At 35.9% G+C, this 19,993-nt stretch overlaps 1 protein-coding gene across 4 annotated transcripts in view; it reads right to left on the bottom strand.

Annotated features, from left to right (window-relative positions):
* Positions 1-19,993, bottom strand: part of itprid2 (ITPR interacting domain containing 2) — an 81,211-nt gene that overhangs the window by 17,603 nt on the left and 43,615 nt on the right. For 3 of the 4 annotated variants that reach the window (XM_046843595.1, XM_046843596.1, XM_046843597.1), the window contains 6 exons: positions 19,045-19,087; positions 13,785-13,834; positions 7,747-7,800; positions 5,857-5,896; positions 4,341-4,442; positions 3,162-3,370 (listed from right to left, as the gene is read on the bottom strand). In XM_046843595.1, the coding sequence (XP_046699551.1) occupies positions 3,162-3,370; positions 4,341-4,442; positions 5,857-5,896; positions 7,747-7,800; positions 13,785-13,834; positions 19,045-19,087 (498 nt within the window). Of the gene's footprint in view, positions 1-3,161; positions 3,371-4,340; positions 4,443-5,856; positions 5,897-7,746; positions 7,801-13,784; positions 13,835-16,579; positions 16,843-19,044; positions 19,088-19,993 lie in introns of those variants that run through there. The other variant, XM_046843603.1, reaches the window with a different exon arrangement.

The raw sequence follows: 19,993 nt of genomic DNA, 5'->3' as shown, positions 1-19,993 counted from the left end.
GCAGCTCATTTTTGCAGCAGATTGTAATTTTCCCCGTAATGCCAAACAGGATTGCAAGCTTATCTAAACAAACATAAAATGCTTCTAGACAGCATAACTTCAGTGCAACCCCAACACTGTTTGATCAAATTTTAAGGCTTTCTTCATCTTCTGCAGCAAGATTTAGTGCTTTCAGTAAAACACATGGATGCAAACTTGCGCTCCCACAACAGTACATTGTGCAAATGCCATCAACCAAATCAAACCCAGTTCCAAACCTCTGCAATGATAACAAATGAAAAGCCTTGCTCTGGTCTAGATCCTTGCCGATCCCATCTGCTTGCTTTCGACTGCTCCAAGACAGAGGTATTCAAATGTGAGCCAGCAAGCAGACTGGCATTGCGGCGGCCGAACGGCCATAGAAGCAACCTGAACCGCTCTCAGAAATGACTCATAAAAGGCTGACATGTCCTCTAACCACTTTTTCGGTTTAAACACTCTGTCTTATAAAAGACAATGACACCATTGTGTGGCTGTTTCAGCCATTAGAGTTGATTATGCAACACTGGGTTTTTTATGCTTCCTATCTTTTAAACAGCAATGCAAATATAGAGCGCTTACACCCAATTACAAATAACACGCAAAACAAAAATCTGCACAATGGCATTACTTTCTACTGAATGTAGGCGGACAAAGAAATCTGGATTATTTATCAATTGTGGCACAACCTTAAGCCTCTACATCAAAATAACTCCCTGGCTTTAAAAGCAAATCTTTGATATTAGTATCTCTGGCTGTGAACAAAGTCCTAACTCCCTTGTCCAAGAGCTGTGATCATATCTGCCAAAGAAAGTGTCATTGGATCTTTTTGTACACCATGCAAGAACTCAAGCCAAAGTACAGTTGGAGTCCTGACAAACAGTTCCCACAAACTAATTAAATGATTGATGCTCCAAACAAGCTGGCCAGAATGGGGTCTCTGCACCAGACTCCTTAGATTACTTTAAGTTGGTAGTGCCACTAAGATTGATGTCTTTGAGCTGGATGTTCCATTGTTGTATGTTTTATCTATTAAATGTATATATATTTTTTTACCTTAAATTATTCTTGCCAATTCCCACCTCATTATGCATTCCTCCCTCATGTCCTCTCGGGACAGGTTTGAGCCTCATAGTTCCCGTAAAGACGAATTCTTAATGTTACAGCATACACTGACACACCAGAGAATAATGTGCATCAAACATTAGTGCAACAATTTACCCTTTGTTAAAAGACCAGACATGGGGGACGATGAGCAAGAGTCCACATACCATTGGCCATATTGTGGACCCTGTTCAAGATGAATGAAGCCAGTAATTTTTTTGTTTCTGACCGGTCACTTGGCCAACATGAAAAACTGGCTGAATATGTTTGGAGATCAAATTAACAAAACTACAGTGGAACCTTGGGTTACAAACGCCCCGGCATACGTATAATTCAGGTTACAAATCGCAGTTCATCTAAATTTTTGCCCCTGGTTACGAACAATATATCGGGATATGAACGTCGCTCACCAAAAAAATCGCAGGCAAGTTGGTTGTTTTTGCTCTATCCACGCAGCTCGTCACATCAGTTAGCGTCCTGTGTCCCTAGCGAGAGCATCGTGTTACTTATCCGCTTGAACTTTTCCCAGCAGCAGCGTAACAACTCGTTAGTTGATGCTCGTGGAATGATGAGATGGACAACATTAGCCGATGCATAACCACTTTACTTGTTTTTATGAAGATAGATTAGCAGGGTTACAGTCTTTTCCGAAGTACAATACCCATAATGAATTTCACTCTGGACTTCAATACCAACTGATAGTAGCCTTAAAGAAACTTTTCAAAGGGAAAGTACCCGGTAAAGATCTTTTCCTCTTTTGTATTTTATGTGGTATAATTTTAATATAACATGTTAAAAGTTAATAATATTAGTGAATATTGGCTTTATTTTTATTTAAGTAATATTTTTGGTTGTCCAGAACGAATTACCGAAGTTTCTGTTCATTATTATGGGGAAATTTGTATCGGGATACGAACTTTTCAGGTTACGAATAAAGTACCGGAACGAATTAAATTCGTAACCCGAGGTTCCACTGTATTATGATGCTAAAATTCTCCCTTCTTTAAGTACAAGGTCAATGTCTTCAACTTGTAACAATTCATGACCATGGTGCTGTCTAGATTCAACTTGTGACTTACCAATTGAAAGGTAAAGCCCAATCATTTGAGTTCCAAGCTTGCATTACTTTCATGATATGGTCTTGCTATTGCTTAAAAAAAAAAAAAAAAAGAGACTCACCAAATATTAAATTTACAATGTCAGGAGTTTATATCCCAGCCACCCCAACCTGCTGCTCCTGTGCCCCCGAGAAGGCCCTGAACCCCATAGATGCTCAGTTTTATAAATTATGTAAATGTAAGTCGCTCTGGATAAGGGTGTCTGCCAAATGCTGTTAATGTGAATTAACAATGTCCCAATGTCATTTTTGTGAAAAACTGAATCCACCCTCCAGTATATATACTTCTTATGACTGTTTTATTACTGTTATTAGCATATATATATATATATATATATATATATATATATATATATATATATATATATACACACACACACACACACACACACACACACACACACACACACACACACACACACACACACACATACACATATACACATATACACACATATACACCCATACCATACAGATGAACATGACCTGTTTGCATACCTGAATACTTTCCTTGCTATCTCAAGATAAATAAAATACAGAGAGCTTAAAAGAGAGAAAAAGGGCATCCAGATCCTGGAAATTGACTACAACCATAACAAGGTCATCAAATAAACAGCAGGAAACTTCTTGATTAACTAGTTATTCCAGAAACTCATGACCATTCTACAACATGTTATCATTAGGGAAATTTACCTGCACCGTGCTGTTTATTAAACCCAAATAATTAAGAAGAAATCTTCCATGTTTTCCGAACCTTTTACAAGAGAAGAACAGGTGTACAGTGAGATGAGCCATGGGACAAAGCAGCTGTAATCACCTAGCATGTTAAACAGGAAGTTTCATCTACATTCTCTCCAACCAGGAACATGTTCACCATAGATCTTTGAGTTACTACGAACCAGAGAACAAATAAGTCTCTTACTGGTGAGGGCGTAGTTGGGATTTTCCACCTCCATCCGTTGCATCTGTGCTCCCAGATAAACCTTGATATCAATGCCCTTGGCATTGGAAGATGTGTTGAAGAACCGTGATGGGATTTTTGAGGCAATGTCAGGCTCCTCACGGCCAAAGCCCAGGTTGTAGAGGATTTCTTCTGGGTCCTCCTCATACAGGTCCAAAAGCTCGGAGACACTGGTGGATATTGAAGATGTTACAGGGTTAGGAGCTTTAAATTTGGATCACAAGTTTGGTGGTACATTTTTTGCCATAGACCTGGAAGTCTATATACCGTATTTTCTGGACTATAAGCTGCTACATTTTCCCCCCACGCTTTGAACCTTACGGCTTAAACAATGAAGGGCTAATTTGTGGAATTTTCCTAGGTTTTTCACGGTTTCACAAGCTTCATGCCAAAAAACTGAGCCCCATAACATTAGACCAATGAAATTGCCAAACAAGTTCAGGTGAACCAATGAAATTCTTTATATTAAATCAGATGCATTCCCACTGAATCGGGCTACACCACATCATAAATATGGATGAGGTTCCTCTGACGTTTGACCTGCCGCTTACTCGGACTGTCTACAGGAAATGCGAATCATTCGTCACGCTGAAAACAACCGGGCATGAAAAACACACTTCACCTGTGTTCTGAGCTGCACGGCATCGGGAGAAAAGCTTCACCGATGGTGATTTTTAAACGCACAATGATGACGAAAGATAAACTCCCGAGAGAAATTGTGGGGAAGGAAGGAGGAAGACAGTAAACAATGACTTTCTTGGTAGGCTACTGTTTAGATACAATCCGTGTAACAGACAGTCTTTCGTTAAAGCCTGTGTAAAGTTCATTAGTTTCAGTGTAGACACCTGCGGCTTATTTATGTTCAAAATAAAAATCTTTGTAAAATTCAGTGGGTGCGGCTTATATTTGGGTGTGCTTACTAATCCGGAAATTACGGTACTATATATCTAGCCCTATATCCAGGGTCAAGTCATGGGCATAATAACCATCTTATGAATCGCATTTGATTGCATGCATATCTATTTGCTTGCTGCTTATTAGCTGTGAAAATGTAGTAAAATTTTTCAAGACAGAATAAACAAGGGGGAAAAAGGGGAACAAAGAGAACATAAATAAGTGAGTTTAGTTGCATGGCATTACCTGGACACGGTGCCGCTGCTCTTTCCCGAGCCGGTTGAGTTCATACTCCGACCCTTCTGTCTGAACTGACTCCTCTTCTCCATTGCTTGCATGTCATATTTACTAAAAAAAGAAAGTAAGATAGATGAAAAAGAGATCAAACACTCTTGTGCATTCGGAGTTCACTGGTGCCATGTTATAGCTTGTTATTTGGTAGTGACTGACCGCTACTGTTGTCATGAATGGGCGTGGCCTTTCTAGGTTTTTTATTAAGAAACCATGACATGGCGTGATAGAACACTTTTCTTCCAGAATGTGACATATTTCCAACTAAAACAGGCTGTACGTTTCCTCCTGATTACATTCCTGATTACATGCGAGCCATAGAGGGGTTTGAAACAGCAAAAATATGTTTAACTGTTCCTGACTGTAGATTACAGAAAATATACATTGAATAAAATTAAAAACTGTAATATCTACACTGTGTAAATGCCTCGCTGCATTGCTGTTTGTAAAAATATCTATAATTTTTATGTTAGATTAAAAGTTGTATATATATATATATATATATATATATATATATATATATATATATATATATATATATATATATATATATATATATATATATATATATATTTATTGGACACCTGACTTTCATAGTTAGAGGCACACAATTAAATAGGATGTCTTTAGATGTGGTAGCATTAAATCTTCCTTCACTTGAACTAGTAGACCCAAACCAGCTCAATGAAAATATGCTTTTTGGGTTGGTGTGAGTGGAAGATCTTGAGTGTCATACTATAGAGCTCTGACCTCAACCCTATTGAGCAACCTGCACCCCAGGCGCCCTTACCTCACCTACATCAGTACCTGAATTTACTATTGTCCTTGTGGCTGAGATCAAATCCCCACAAGCGCATGCCAAAATCTAGTCAATTATCTTCCCAGAAAATTGGAGGATATAATAACAGCAAATGGGGACTAAATGTGGAATGGAATGTTCAAAAAGCACATAAATCTAATGGTCAGGTGTCAGAAATGTTTATATTATAAAATATAAAATGTTGATTGCACATATTGAAGAGATTATAAGCAGGATCGCTGCAATTGTAGCAGAACATTAAGATTAATACTTGTACTGTACACAGTGATTCCAATAAAACTTGAATGTATTATATAATAGGCTGCGCAATAATTCTCCAAATTAAATGAAGACAAAGACAAAGTTTATATGGAATGTGGCATAAAAAAAATACAAGTGAGCTTGAGGTAGAAAGTATAGTTTTCTGTTCGGTTTATGTTACACTCATCACCTTTACATTATCTGTAGCTGTCCTGTAAGTTTTGCATGATTCTATGCTGGCCTTCTACTGCAGGACTTTGGTACTGTAGTGCTAACACTTTTTACGACTTCAATCAGAGGTTTCTGACCCTCAGCACAATCCGAATGAAGTCGGAGAAAAGAAAAGGGCCAGTATTGCTTTCCAACATGATTTAAAAAAACAATTGACATCGGAAAAGAGGTTTTACTTGCCTGGGGTCAGGTTTGACACTGCTGCTATGGAGTACATGGGCTACAGCAAAAGAGAAGCAGGAGACAGTGTAAGAATGATCGAATCGCAACATCAAATTCAAACCCCAACCTACTGTAGCAACCTAAAGTAACACCACCATTCCGCAAAAAAAAATTGCCAATTGGTAAACAATGTCATACACAGTCCAGATAAATATTCCTCCCGGAATCTCAAGATTCCATCTTAATCCTTTCAGTCTTGTCATCCTTGCGGCTCTTTATAGAAACTCTTCTCGCAAGGGTGTTAGCAAGACAGCGAGAATTTACATTACAAATCACATAAGGACCGGGAGCAAAAGGTGACAAGTCTAGGAAAAGATTCATCTACACCCACTTTCGCAGTTAGGCAAGTATGCCTAGCTTGGCTACATCTGTCCTTTCCTTACTACCAGCCTACTTTAAAGCCACCTGACCAACCAGACTGCAGACTTCCAGCCAAGAAGGTAGGGCTTTATCTTTATAAGGAGCAGGTCAGATTGTGGATACTAGCCTCCTGGCTCATTTGGCAGACTTTCAATGTGATCTCTTCTTTGCATCAGATCTACAAAGCTAATGAAAGTCTGTCTTCCATTACCTTTCTCAAATACTGTCTAAACCTTGTTAAACTAAGTGTACAACTAAAACTACAGCTTTGAACAGGTTCATTTGATCTAGTTATATTCTTGCTTTGATGACTTTTTAGCTAAAAGTTGTTTCACATGCACACTGTTTCACTTCTGTAAAGGATTCCATTATCCGTTGCTTCTGGCTCGGATTTACTCTCACTTCTGCATTCTCAGTCTTAGCTAAAAATCCTGAGACAGTGAAGAGGCAGTGCAAAGAAGGTAAAGCCAGAACAAATGTAAAAGCAGAACTTTGATGATTATTACATTGTGATCATTTTTAATAATTGTTGGAATTTGACTTTTTATTTGATTGTAAATGCTTGTCCTATTATAATAATCCTATAATAAAAAGACAGATCAATTTACAATTTTTCTCATTTTTAATAATTTAACTGGACATTTCTTAAACCCTACCTACTCTCAGATTCCTTTACTGGCCATACTAGAACAATCACTAAAAGTTCTGCTTTGTCAGTTGTATATACGGTTTAAGCAAAAGTCTACAATAGATTTGATTCATTATACAATCTTTTTGTTTAAGTCAGAAAATTTGCAAAGAAAACATCAACACTATGTGATCTAGGTAATACAGCATAAATATATTTAAAAATATGTTAGACTAGGTGTAGGTATATATATATATATATATATATATATATATATATATATATATATATATATATATATATATATATATATTTTTTTTTTTTTATGAAACTTTACAATTTCTTGGACTTTTTCGAAGAATGACCAAAACCCTCAACACCAGTTGCTTGGACCTTTAATAGCATGCTTTATATTCGATATTTCTGCTAAAATCTCTGATATTCTTTTGCCAAAATCCATATAATTTATTGCCTCAGATTCTATTTACCTTTCTTGTTACAAAAGTTGCTTTTATGTTTATGTTTTAATTACAATTTTGTGAACTTTATGTTTGGAATATATGAAAAAACGTAATTCCTAAATTCTTATGTTTTACCAATCTTAATAAAAAATGTTTATTGTGAACACATTACTCTGAATTAATACAGTTTCTAAAAATATTATAAAATAAAATCAAGATTATTAAACAAGTAATAGTTGTAATAAAAAATTATAATAAAATTTCATTCAGAAAAAGGTACACATCAATTAAAACTTTGTGAAAAGCTCCCACTGTCCTTAATGGACATGTTACAATACCTTAGTGAACAAAGGTAACAAAGCCTGAGTGTGTTGTCAGTATTTAGATTTTAACACATACCTTCAGCACCCAAGGACAAGTCATCTTCGAAGCTACAGCCATTCCTCTGTGGTCCTACAAAGCAAAGAAAACGAAGAATCTTTACACTCTGCCATCTTTAATCAAAAGGAACTGGCGAAGAACTCTTCCCTATTTCTCAAAAAGCCCATTTCCTCACACACACCCACACACAGTTCTGTCGCCGACTCAGCTCTTTATGCTGAGATAAAACACATACCATTAGTGTGGACTGTCACTGGCTTATCTACAGAGTGATCCTATTGACCACATGGTGTGTGTGTGTGTGTGTGTGTGTGTGTGTGTGTGTGTGTGTGTGTGTGTGAGAAGATCTCAGCTCCAAAGTTCATAAGGAGTGTTGGATCAGAAAGTGACTTGGACTAGATGATTACTGTGACGCAAGGTATGGGGGAAAATTAACCTACTAACGAACAAACAGTAAAACAACAAGAACATTTTCAAAGTAATGTTTAAATATCTCCTGTTAATATAACGAGTCTAATGAGAGAAAATTACGTGCTGAACCTGTTGTCTGCACACTAAGAAATCACAGGAACCAAAACACTAAGGTGTCTAAGTTAAAGCTGTGCGAGTTTCATTCTTGCTCGAATTATACCTTTAAAACTCTGATGCGCATTAAATCGGACAAAATTACACAATACCACTTACAAGCCTTGTGTGTTTTTTTTCTGCCAAATGTTGTAGTTTTTTTATTTAAATAAATCAACATGCTATAAGTTAACACTAACACTAACATTAAATCAGTCAAAAATGTAAAAATACAAGATGTTTGCTAGATAAATAAATTCTGGTAGTAACATTTCTACTCACACTTGCTTATGGTGGCATTATATATGCAGTGCAATATCTGGGGAGAAAATATACACACCCTTTTCCATAACTCTTTACATTAATGGTTGTGATTATAAAACGTACTGTTCTCTTTACAATGAAGCTCAATTGCAAAGTCTAGACTAACAAAAGCACTCACATTGGCACTGTCTTACTTATAAATCAATATGTGGCATGTTACCAACTCAATTTTCTTCCATTATTTTTGTAAAATATTAGTTACAATCTCTGCTTCAAGTTTGTTTCTAGCACACTTTTCACAATGGACATTCAGAATTATGTGAATTATGTGAATTATGTGTATTTATCCCTGATGAGCACCCTGGGGTGACTGTGGCAATAAAATCTCCCTTAGATTGTATGAGGAAGAAACCTTGAGAAGAACCAGACTCGAAAGGGGAACCCATACTCATGAGTGACATCAAGAGTGTGATTATAAATCATAAAAAAAAGCATATGAGCTGGGAAAATATTTTTTTAATCCCTCAAGAACCTGGAACAATTGAATGGAAGTCATCAGACCGTATTTTACTATATACATTAGCTATTTCGAATTGGGGTTTTATTTTTCGCCACTCTGTTACTGTGTCTTTTTCCGACTTCTTGTCCAGGCTGAGATTTTATTTCCTATGAGTTTTATTTTATCCTATAAAAATAAAGGGTACTTACTAACCCCACACTGTCATTTCATATGCAACACATTAACGTAAACAACAAATACTGCTGTATTGGCTCCCTGCAAATTTGGACTTATTTAGAAAACATGATAATTTACACTATCCCAATTTTACATACCCTGCACAAATTGTATAAAGGCTTTGTCTTTATTTATTACTTTATTATTCTATTATTTCTAATTATAATTTTTTTTTATCTTTTATATTTTTATAGCACACCATGACAGATTGGCAATAAGATTCTGATTATGGAAACAACTTACACACAGACTTGCTTGGTGGATGCGGCTGGGATTTGAAATCGCCTTCGAGATATACACACACACACACACACACACACACACACACACACACACACACACACACACACACACACACACACACACACAACCACCCACCCACCCACCGACCCACCAGGCATAACACTATGACCACCTTCCTAATATTGTGATGATCCCGCTTTTGCTACCAAGACAGTCTTGACCCATGGAAAATTGGAGCTACAGGAACTCGTCAGTTGGATCGGACCACACGGACCAGCCTTCGCTCCCCATGTGCATTAGTGAGCCTTTGCCACCCATAACCCTGTTCACCAAATGTACTAACCACTGCAGACCCACGAAAGCTTCAGTTGTGGAGATGTTCAGACCAAGCCGTCTAGCCATTACAATTTGTCCCTTTCAAACTTCCTTAAATCCTTAAGCTTGCCCATTTCTCCTACTTCTAACACGTCAACTTTGAGGACAAACTTTTCACTTGCTGCATAATAAATCCACCCACTAACAGGAGATATGATGAAGAGATATCTATCTATCTATCTAGCTAGCTAGCTAGCTCGCCATTTATTCATTTTCCTTTAACAGCATGGCCCCAAATGTTTTTAATTTTTTATAAACGCTATAAAATCATTTAAACATAACATACAGTGCCTGTCAAAAGTGTAAAAAATGTCATGTTTTAATTTAGAGACACATGCATGTTCCTTTTGTTTCTGTGCAACAACGGTATGACAATTCACTGTGCCTCTTCTAGGACTTCCCAGTGTTAATCACTAGTTTAGAAATTTCTTTCTGACCTTGTAAACCAGTTAACTATGAATTAGGTGCAGTGACTGGGCAGGTTATTCTATGATAAATAATACTTCAGCTGACTGAATGCTCGCTAAATAACACTCACAGATATTGGATGTATACTTGTTTTATTGGTAAAGCTGCTTCCAATTAGTCGCAGTCCAGATAGAATTACAAGACATTGACGTGGAAATACGTGGCGAGGGTGGGGAGGGGGGTCATTTCTGTGAAATGAACCAATTTAGTTTAGTTTTACAAGAATGGGTTGAGATTCTGCCAAAGCGAAACCAGGATAAAACAATGTTACTAGCACAACATGTACTAAATAAACAGACTCAGTATGGACGAGTAAGTATAAATTAAAACAGAAGTTTAATATTTATTTATATAGACAGATACATATCTTATGTCGATTAATGTGTCTATTTGTGCATGTGGTAAAAGGTATTATCATGACAGAAGTGTGTAAAGAACAGGTTTTTCTCCCTCTGCCTTCCTCCACATGCTGTGTTGCTGTGGGAATTTTTATTCTTTAACTCCAGGTGACCTGTGACGATAAAAACCTACTTATGATTCCGAGTCGCATCATAAACCCCACCCTTTTCTAAGCTCCTTTTTCAGCACAGGGTAAAGATTGTTCAGCCTTTAACACCTTAACTCTGTGAACTGCCATCTGTCAAAATACACACTTGTACCCACCCTTTTACTCCCACACACGGATTATTACATGCAGTAATCACTTTGTATTAATTTGATGAGGACAAAACACTGATTGATTGCTCTTATATATATATATATATATATATATATATATATATATATAATTTTAAGGAACACTTAAAATGACCTGCTTTTCTGGAGATGCTTTTTTTTTTTTTTTTTTTTTAGCAATTACAATATTACCATTATCAAAGTCAGTGGCCTGCCCTTTATATATATATATATATATATATATATATATATATATATATATATATATATATATATATATATATACACACACACACACACACACACACATTATACATACATATACATAATATATGTATATACATACAGTGGTGTGAAAAAGTGTTTGCCCCCTTCTTTTATATATTTTAGAGTAGTCAATGTGCAGCTTGTACAGCAGAACAGATTTCCTGTCCTAGCTTTTTCTAGCTAGGCACTGCAAATGACAATATAGGATGCATTCAGATTCGTTACGTCTACTCCTTCTAGTTGAAATGAATACGTTTCCCTAGAACTACAGTCCTAATGTTACTATATTATTCCTCTACCAAAGCTCATTCCACTGTTGACTACAGACCTTAAACCCCTCTATAGAACTGGTTCAGCATGTTTAAACCATTAAATTGTTGTTTTAATCTCGTGGTCAACATGCTGCTATCTGTTTCAGCCACTCCTTTTTCTCTTGTAGAGAATTATTTACCTCAACTGCAAGTCTCTCTCTCTCACACACACACACACACACACACACACACACACACACACACGTCTCTACATGTCTTAAAAAAGTTATCTATCTGAGTCATTTCTGCAAGCATTTCACATCGGGTTAAGCCAATGCACAAACATGTCAGCCATTTTCCTGATTATATTTTCATTTCCAAAAAAATATGAATACCATCTATTTAATATATATATTTTTAAATATACTTATAACATTGTTATGTATATATGATGGTCAGCACTTACTTTGAATCCCAGTGTTTGGTTAAGGGAGTCAGTTTAACTAAACTTTAGGCAGCTTTATGTAGAAATATTCAGTATAAAATTTCTTTGCTAGCTGTTTTTATTATTGTGGGTATTAGATATTTTGAGATCAGATTGGTTCCTATAACCAGTGCATAAGTAAAAAATACTGTAAAGGTAATTATAAAAAAAAAGGCTATATAATATGACAAATATATCATAATAGATAAAGACAGTTTTATGATATATGATATGTATAGGCTTATTAACAAACTAGCAGGTTTGTTAATTATTATTATTAGATTTTATTTATTACTTTTTAATATGTAATACACTATATGGGGATTTTGTGGACACCAGAACATAAGATCGGTATGTGCTTTTAAATATCCCATCTTACATTTAGTCCCCATTTGCTGTTAAATAACCTTCACTCTTCTGGGAAGATGTTTCACTTAATTTTGTGAAGATTTGTGTTAATTCCGACACAAGGGTGTTAGTAAAGTCAGGTACTGATGTAGATAAATTAGCGAGGCCTCTAGTAATATTAGTGTTTCAATTCATTCCAAAGGTGTTTACAATAGGGTTGAGGTCAGAGCTTTATAGCAGGGGATTTTTCAGACCAACCCATGTAAACCATATCTTCATGAAGCTGGTTTTGTGCATAGGTGTATTGTCATGCTGGAACAGGTTTGAGTCTCCTAGTTCAAGTGAATGGAAAACTTAATGCGAGCACAACCAAAAAACATCCTATACAATAGTATGGGAAAGAACCACATATGGCTGTAAAAGTCAGGTGTCCCAGTAATTTTGTCCATAAAATGAACCTAAGTAATATTATTAAGTAATATTTCCACCAACATGCCAATCAATCCTTCAATCACAGACACACTGTCTACATGTCATACTGAGCTCTGGTGTGCCTTTTGCATTTTCTGGCCCCTTTTATCTGGCTGCAATTCCAGCCTGACGATATCCGATACTGATATCTGATCGGTCCAGAATTCCCTGACATTTGGTTGTGAAATGCTACGGTTTATTGAATAGGTCAGAAGACTTGGCTCTCCAAATTCCATTCGAGTAGTCAACCTTTCTCTAAATCCCATTCACAAAAAAGAAAAAAAAAAAGTCGGGTGACGGTGTAAGCACTCACTCCACCATTAAAACAATCACGATATAAGTTTAAATCTAAATGCCAGTCTTGACCTCAACCACCTGAAGTGGTGTTTAAACCAATATGTCCATTTTGCTTTGAGAAATAACTTGTCGAAAACAACTTAATGGATTATATCAGCTCTGACAAATCAAGTACAAGCTAAACACCCAAATATTTCAGAGCATCAGTTCAATGAACAAGAACACTAACAGTAAACTAGGCAACAACAATGAAGGTCTTACAAAACAGAAAGACAATAGAAGGAAATTGGTACTATACTGTATAGTTGTAGGCAGATATGGATTGGGAGGATGGGTTCATACATGGTAGGGGAAAATGAATATTCTGGAGAAAACAATAATAAAAAATAAAAAAAAATGTAAAAATTAAATTTTTTAAAGAAGCACCAAAAAAAAAAAAAAAAACCCCCGCTAACAGATGCACACACAAAATGATTTTAGATTGATTATAGTTGCTAAGTATTGCATGCACCTTACTCTGTTCTCAGCAGAAAGACAAGTTTATTTTAATAAATATAAAAAAATCAATAAAATAAAACAATTCAACAACAGGAGGTAAGCTGTTACTACTCACCTTTCGTTGGACTATTGGACTGCTCATCTAGAGATGCTCCAAGAGGAGTCCTAATGTGTGCACAAAAACACAAACATACACACATCATCTAACAGAGTAACACACAGGATATTCTATAAAGTAAAATGTGAAAAAAAAAAAAATTGACAAAAGCTTCAGTAAGCTGCAAAAATATTTAGACAAGGAACTGTGACGTTCTGTTTACACAAGGTCATGCTTTACTTGTTCTGCACATAACACATCAAAAAAGGAACCAAACTGAGGACAAATAAATAAAGGAAAACCCGGCTTTTTTAAAGATAAAAGAAACAATTACAAAAATGTATTCTTTTCTTTTGTTTTCTGTTACGTGAATACAAGTGGTCCAATATGACCCCAGTTGGTAGGTGATAGAGTCTGATATCGCTCACAGGTAGACAGACAGACAGACACAGACAATAAGAATTAGTAAATAATAGGCAGGGCAGAAAGACAGAGATGCAATGTCTCACAAAAGTTAGTACACCCCTCAGATTTCCTCAGAAACATTTTAGTCTTCTCATTGGACAAAACTATAGAACTGAAACTTGAATATGTTTCAGTAAATGTGCAGCTTGTACAGCAGTACAGATTTACTGTCCTCTGAAAATATTGCAACATACAGCCATTATTGTCCAAATAGCTGCCAACAAAAGTGAGTACACCCTAATGTCAGTATTTTGTGTGAGCACTATTTTTATGTAGCACTGACTTTATCCTCCTGGGTATGGAATTCACCAGAGCTGCACAAGTTGTTGCTGGGATCCTCTTCCACTCCTCCATAATGACATCATGAAGCTTCTGGATGTTAGACACATGGTGCTTCCCCACCTCCCACTTGAGGATCCCCACAGGTGCTTAATATGGTTCAGGTCTGGAGACATTCTTGACCACTTAATCACCTTCACCTTTTGCTTGCTCAGCAAGGCAGTTGTTATCTTGGTGGTGTGTTTGGGTTCGTTATTGTGTTGGAAAACTGTCATTCGGCCCAGTTTCTAAAGGAAGGGCATCATATTCTGCTTCAAATTGTCACAGTACATGTTACAATCCATGTTTCCCTAAAAGAACCGCAGCTTCTCAGTACCAGCAGCACTCATGCAGCCCCAGACCATGATGCTATCACCACCATGCTTGACCGTAGGCAAGACACAGTTTTCTTTGTACTTCTCACCACTCATGCTGGACACCATCTGAGCCAAACAAGTTTATCTTAGGATCATCAGACCACAGGACATGGTGCCAGTCCATGGTTCTTGTGAGTTAGCTTCAGAAGAGGCTTCTTTTTGGGACGCCGGCAATGCAAACCGACTTGTTGCAGCGTGCAGGGTATGGTCTGAGCACTGACAAGTGGACCCTCTACTTTTAAAGCAATGCTGGCAGCACTAATGCGTCAGTGTTTTGAAGCCAACTTCTGTACCTGACGCACAGCACAAGGACTCATCTTAGATGATTGACCCTTGCAAGGCCTGGTCCAAGTGAAACCCGTCTTGGGAAAAGCTCTGTATTTTATTTTCAGAGAACTGTAAATATACTGCTACACAAGCTGCACATTGACTAGTCAAATTTATTATTATCAAGTTTTATTTCTATAGTATTGTTCCTAGAGAAGATAATAAAATGACTGCTAAAATGTGAGAGGTGTACTAATTGTTTGGCCTTGTTCTTATGTCAGAAAATGTGTAAGTCGGGCGTTCTTAGGTCGGGGGCTGACCTGACACAAAGTCCTTTCGTTGCTCAGGTATAAACAAATAAAATGAACAAACTCCACCAAAAAATAATTTTAAATCACTAAAAAATTGTTTTACTGATCAGTCAAGTCTCAAAAATATGCGAAGTTGAAAAAAAAACCAGAAACCAAAAAAAATTATATATATATTTTATATATACACACACGGAGATTAAAGTCTTCTTCTTCTTTTAAAGTATTGGTATTAAACAAATTTCTACTTGATAATTAGTATTTATCCATCACAGAAGAAGTAACATATCATTTACTTACAACTGCACAGCAGTTAAAAGGTGTATAGAAATTTTGAGCTAAAAAAAAAAAAAAAAAAAAATCTATCTTCTCATTGTTTTGCATAAACGTTTACTGACCACCCTTAGACTTCCTTTATAAACAAGTCTGGCTAGGCAAATTTTCTGTTTCTTTGCCTAGTTTAAGGAAGTGTGTCAAAATCTTTGCTTGAGATAAGTTGATAAAGATTACTTTAAAAAAAAAAAAAAAAAATATATATAAATATAAATAAAAAATATATATAATAAAAACAAAAATTAAAGCCCACCAGACTACCGTATATAAACTTTCAATATAACTCTGTGTTTAAAGGATAGATATCATGGATAGGATCATGACATGACCGCATGTTCATACACATCAGAAAGGTGTTAGTGATCAGGCAGGGAATTTCGAATTTAACTCGGTTGTTGAACTCATGCTGTGTTAAACAGCAAACATTACCATAAAATACAAAAAAAAAAGTTCAAGGACACACCCACAATATCGATTAAATAAAATGCTAGATCTGGACAGAAAATAATATATACCCAAGCAGCCTGTGACAAAACAGCTGTTCAACAAACAATACATAAAGTGAGGGAAAGCGTGATGAGGTATTTCAAAGTAATTACAAGACCTGATCATATTTTATTACAAACAAACAAATTAGGCGCAAATTTGATCTTTTTAAGTGGTTCACTTGGGAACGTAAGGTCTAGCAAACCCAATGCAAACACAGACACACTCTAAACATATGCTTTTTAATATAAACACTTACAAAATGCTGCTTTCGCTCTCAGACTCCACTTTCATCCAGAAAGCTGAATACGCAAGCGGCGTGAGAAACCAGACGGCGTCACAAAGACACACAAGCACAACAGCTTTAGAGCGACTCCTGAACCCCAGGACAGCGATCAAATTCCTACTTATCGAAGATTTCAGGTATCCATACAACTTCAGAGAAGTGAAACAGCCTCATGTCTCGTCTCTTTTTTTGCTCTGTGTGACCTGAATGAGGAAGAAGCACTGATAGCACGGGAATGTTTTATTGACCCAGTGTGGAGTGAGCACAAGCGTGCAAACATCAACCCCCTCTCCACTCACTGTGTGTGTGTTTGTCCCGGTCACGAGTTAAAAAGGGAGATTTACGTAAAGCGAGAACTCAAAGAAATACATAAACCTTGTTACATGTGATCATGAAAGTATTTACAGGCCTCTTTCACCTTTCCTTACAGTTAATAAAATTATTATTATTTCATGATATATAAAGCTATTAGTACATTACTATGTTTGTAACAATGACTTTAAAGATGACGAATGAGAAATTGATGGAAAAATTACTGCATTTTTATATTGTTTTATTTAGTAGACAGGGTTACTATTATCATCATCTGATATTTATTCTCGTTTCCCCTCTTACTTTTGTTTCATTCTAAATATTCAAATTAAACCCAATTGTTAAAAACTTTGAAAATGCATTCAAGAACGAAATTACCTTTTCCTTTATTGTTTTTTCTAAATGTTTTTATTATTTTTACATTGTACATTGATACTGGACATCCAAACTGTGAAAGAACACATATGGAATTAAGACCTTTAGAATGATCTGTAGTTTGTCATTAAAGCTTATGCCCCTTTTCGTTTAATCTATTTTTTAAACATAACCTACAAACAATGGCTGATTCAGGACGAGGGAGTCCTGGTGCTCTTCTATTTAACCCAAAAAAATTATTTTTATTTTAGATTGTCAAAAATCTTGCTTTATTGGCAGCTTGGAAATCTCCACAAACTTGGCCTCCACAATCACCTGATCTAAATCCAGTTGTGATAGTTTGACATGAGTTCAACTGGAGAGTGAAGGAAAAGCAGCCAACAAGCACTCAAAACCTATGGGAATTTCAAGATTTTTGGAAAATTCCAGGTGACAACTTAGAAAAATCTAAAATATAAAACATATTCTGGTTTATTTAACACATACTTGTTTACTACACAATCCATGTGCTCTTTTGTAGTTTGGATGTCATCAGTATTAATTTATAATGTAAAAATGGAGAAGGTGTGTCCAAACATTTTGACTGGTAATGTACATAAAAAAAGAAATTTGTTGAGAAAAATTTTATAAATAAAAGTAATCATTGATTTTACCATCATCATATTTTGTTGTTAAATGCTACCCGTAATCCAATTATTAAAGAAATTATTTTATTATTTCATAATTAATTTAGAACATCTTGACTTTGTGTATTTGTATATATATATATATATATATATATATATATATAGTTAGCTATTATCGAGTACAGTAAAAAGATTTGGCTTGTAACAAAAGCAAAAAATAAAATAAAAAATCCTGTCAGGTTAGCATCGTAGCTAAGACGATCTATATTTATTCTCCACGAGTCTGTCTATGTTGTTTGCTGGAATAGGCGCTACACTTATCCCAGTTATCAAAAAATGTTATTAATTTATTGAGCATCAAAAAGAGCATCATAACATGCAGAAATCCTGTCAGGTCCACTCATGTTAGCTAGTTGCCTAGCAATAGCAGTGGAAATTTGATGCAACAAATAAAAATACATAATAAAAAGTCCTGTCAAATTAGCATGCTAGTTTGTTGTTTAAGATTAGAAGGATTATTTTTTTTTTTTACATATATAATAAACATGACTTTAAAATCTTACGAGATCCAATCATTGGCTTAGAATCAACAGTTTTGAATGTGACTTTATGGAAAACATTTTTTTAAATAAAATCCTCTCAGAAATCCTGTAGGGTCCACTTATGTTAGCTGGTTGCTCTTTCTAGTTGACTAGATATTTGATGATTTTATAAACAAGCATTACTGTCAGAAATTCTGTCAGGCTAGTCCATGTTAAATCGCTGTCTAGTACTAGAAATTAAACTCTGTACCGTTTATTTGAAAAATAGATGTAAAAATCCTTTCAGAAATTGTTTATGAATATGAATTTAAACTGTGCAGCATTTGTATTGGTCCAAATCTAAACTTGGACACTTCACAAGAACCACAAAAGCCGTTCACATCTCTGCCTGCAACCGGCAGCGAATCAGAAGCCGTCACACAAACCTATCCAGAGAGTGTTTTTCCATCCCAAACGTCCTTACGGAGACGTTTGTTTCAACTCAGCGAGACGTATTCGAGTCACACCACAAACATTAATCCTGCTGACAACATTTCCATTTGAATGCAACCGAATGGTGTTGCGTAATCGTCCGGAAGCCTACCTGCATTCTCTCAGCCAGCTCGCTATTTTGTTTGGGATCGGACCTAGAAGAAAAAAAAAGAAAAGAAAAAACACGTGTAAAGGAAGTTTACAAAGCAGGCCACAATCCCACGAGCAGCTTCCTGTTCGAGTTCCCACAGCCAAAGACACACAACACACACATGACATGAATTTGTTTATTGTCAGATAAACCAGAATTAATCGAATAAAACACATGATTTTCTATTCATCCCAAATGTAGTCACTCAATTAGGTCATGTTTGGTGTAATTTTGTTTTGCACTGAATATACAAGGTTAATTTCACTAATAATCAGTAATGTGAGCTCACGGACACCAGTTTAGTTCAAGTTGCCTGAATGAATCAGCAAACATGTTGACTATGTGGCTTATCCATATGCAGTCACGTGTATTTACTGTACCATGCTGCACTTTTCACTGTAACAAAGCTGTTTGTGAGTATATGTGTGCACTGTAAGTATGATCATGCACAATAAACCTCCCAGATCACTGAACTAGGATCCTGATATATCATATATTCATGATTATCAGTATTATAATACTGACACTTAAACCAAAACTGTTCTTTTCATGTGAGTGCCTGCATGAGGGCCAACAGCAATCATTTAAACAGTTGCATTTGCTAATTGTAGCCAATTTCATCCGGACAAACGGCATTCTCTCAAGCACAACACATTAAGAAAGAAGGGGGAGAGAGATGGATGAATAGCTATTAAACACTGCAGTTCTTATTTTTATTACTGTTGCTAGCTGCACAAATAGGAAAAAAGAAAATAGAATTTAGCAAGATAATGTTGACACAATCTCTAAAATGACACTTCCTGAATATACAGTATATCATTAAGCACGGAGGCGCTCACATGATTTAATTCATCTACATGCAACAACAAAAAGGAAACTTTTCTGGTTGAACCAGAAAGTAATTTCATGA

This window comes from Silurus meridionalis, chromosome 3 (genome assembly GCF_014805685.1).
Source record: "Silurus meridionalis isolate SWU-2019-XX chromosome 3, ASM1480568v1, whole genome shotgun sequence".
NCBI lineage: Eukaryota > Metazoa > Chordata > Actinopteri > Siluriformes > Siluridae > Silurus > Silurus meridionalis.
Note: the sequence above shows the minus strand (reverse complement) of the source record. Positions and strands in the feature narration are given on the sequence as shown.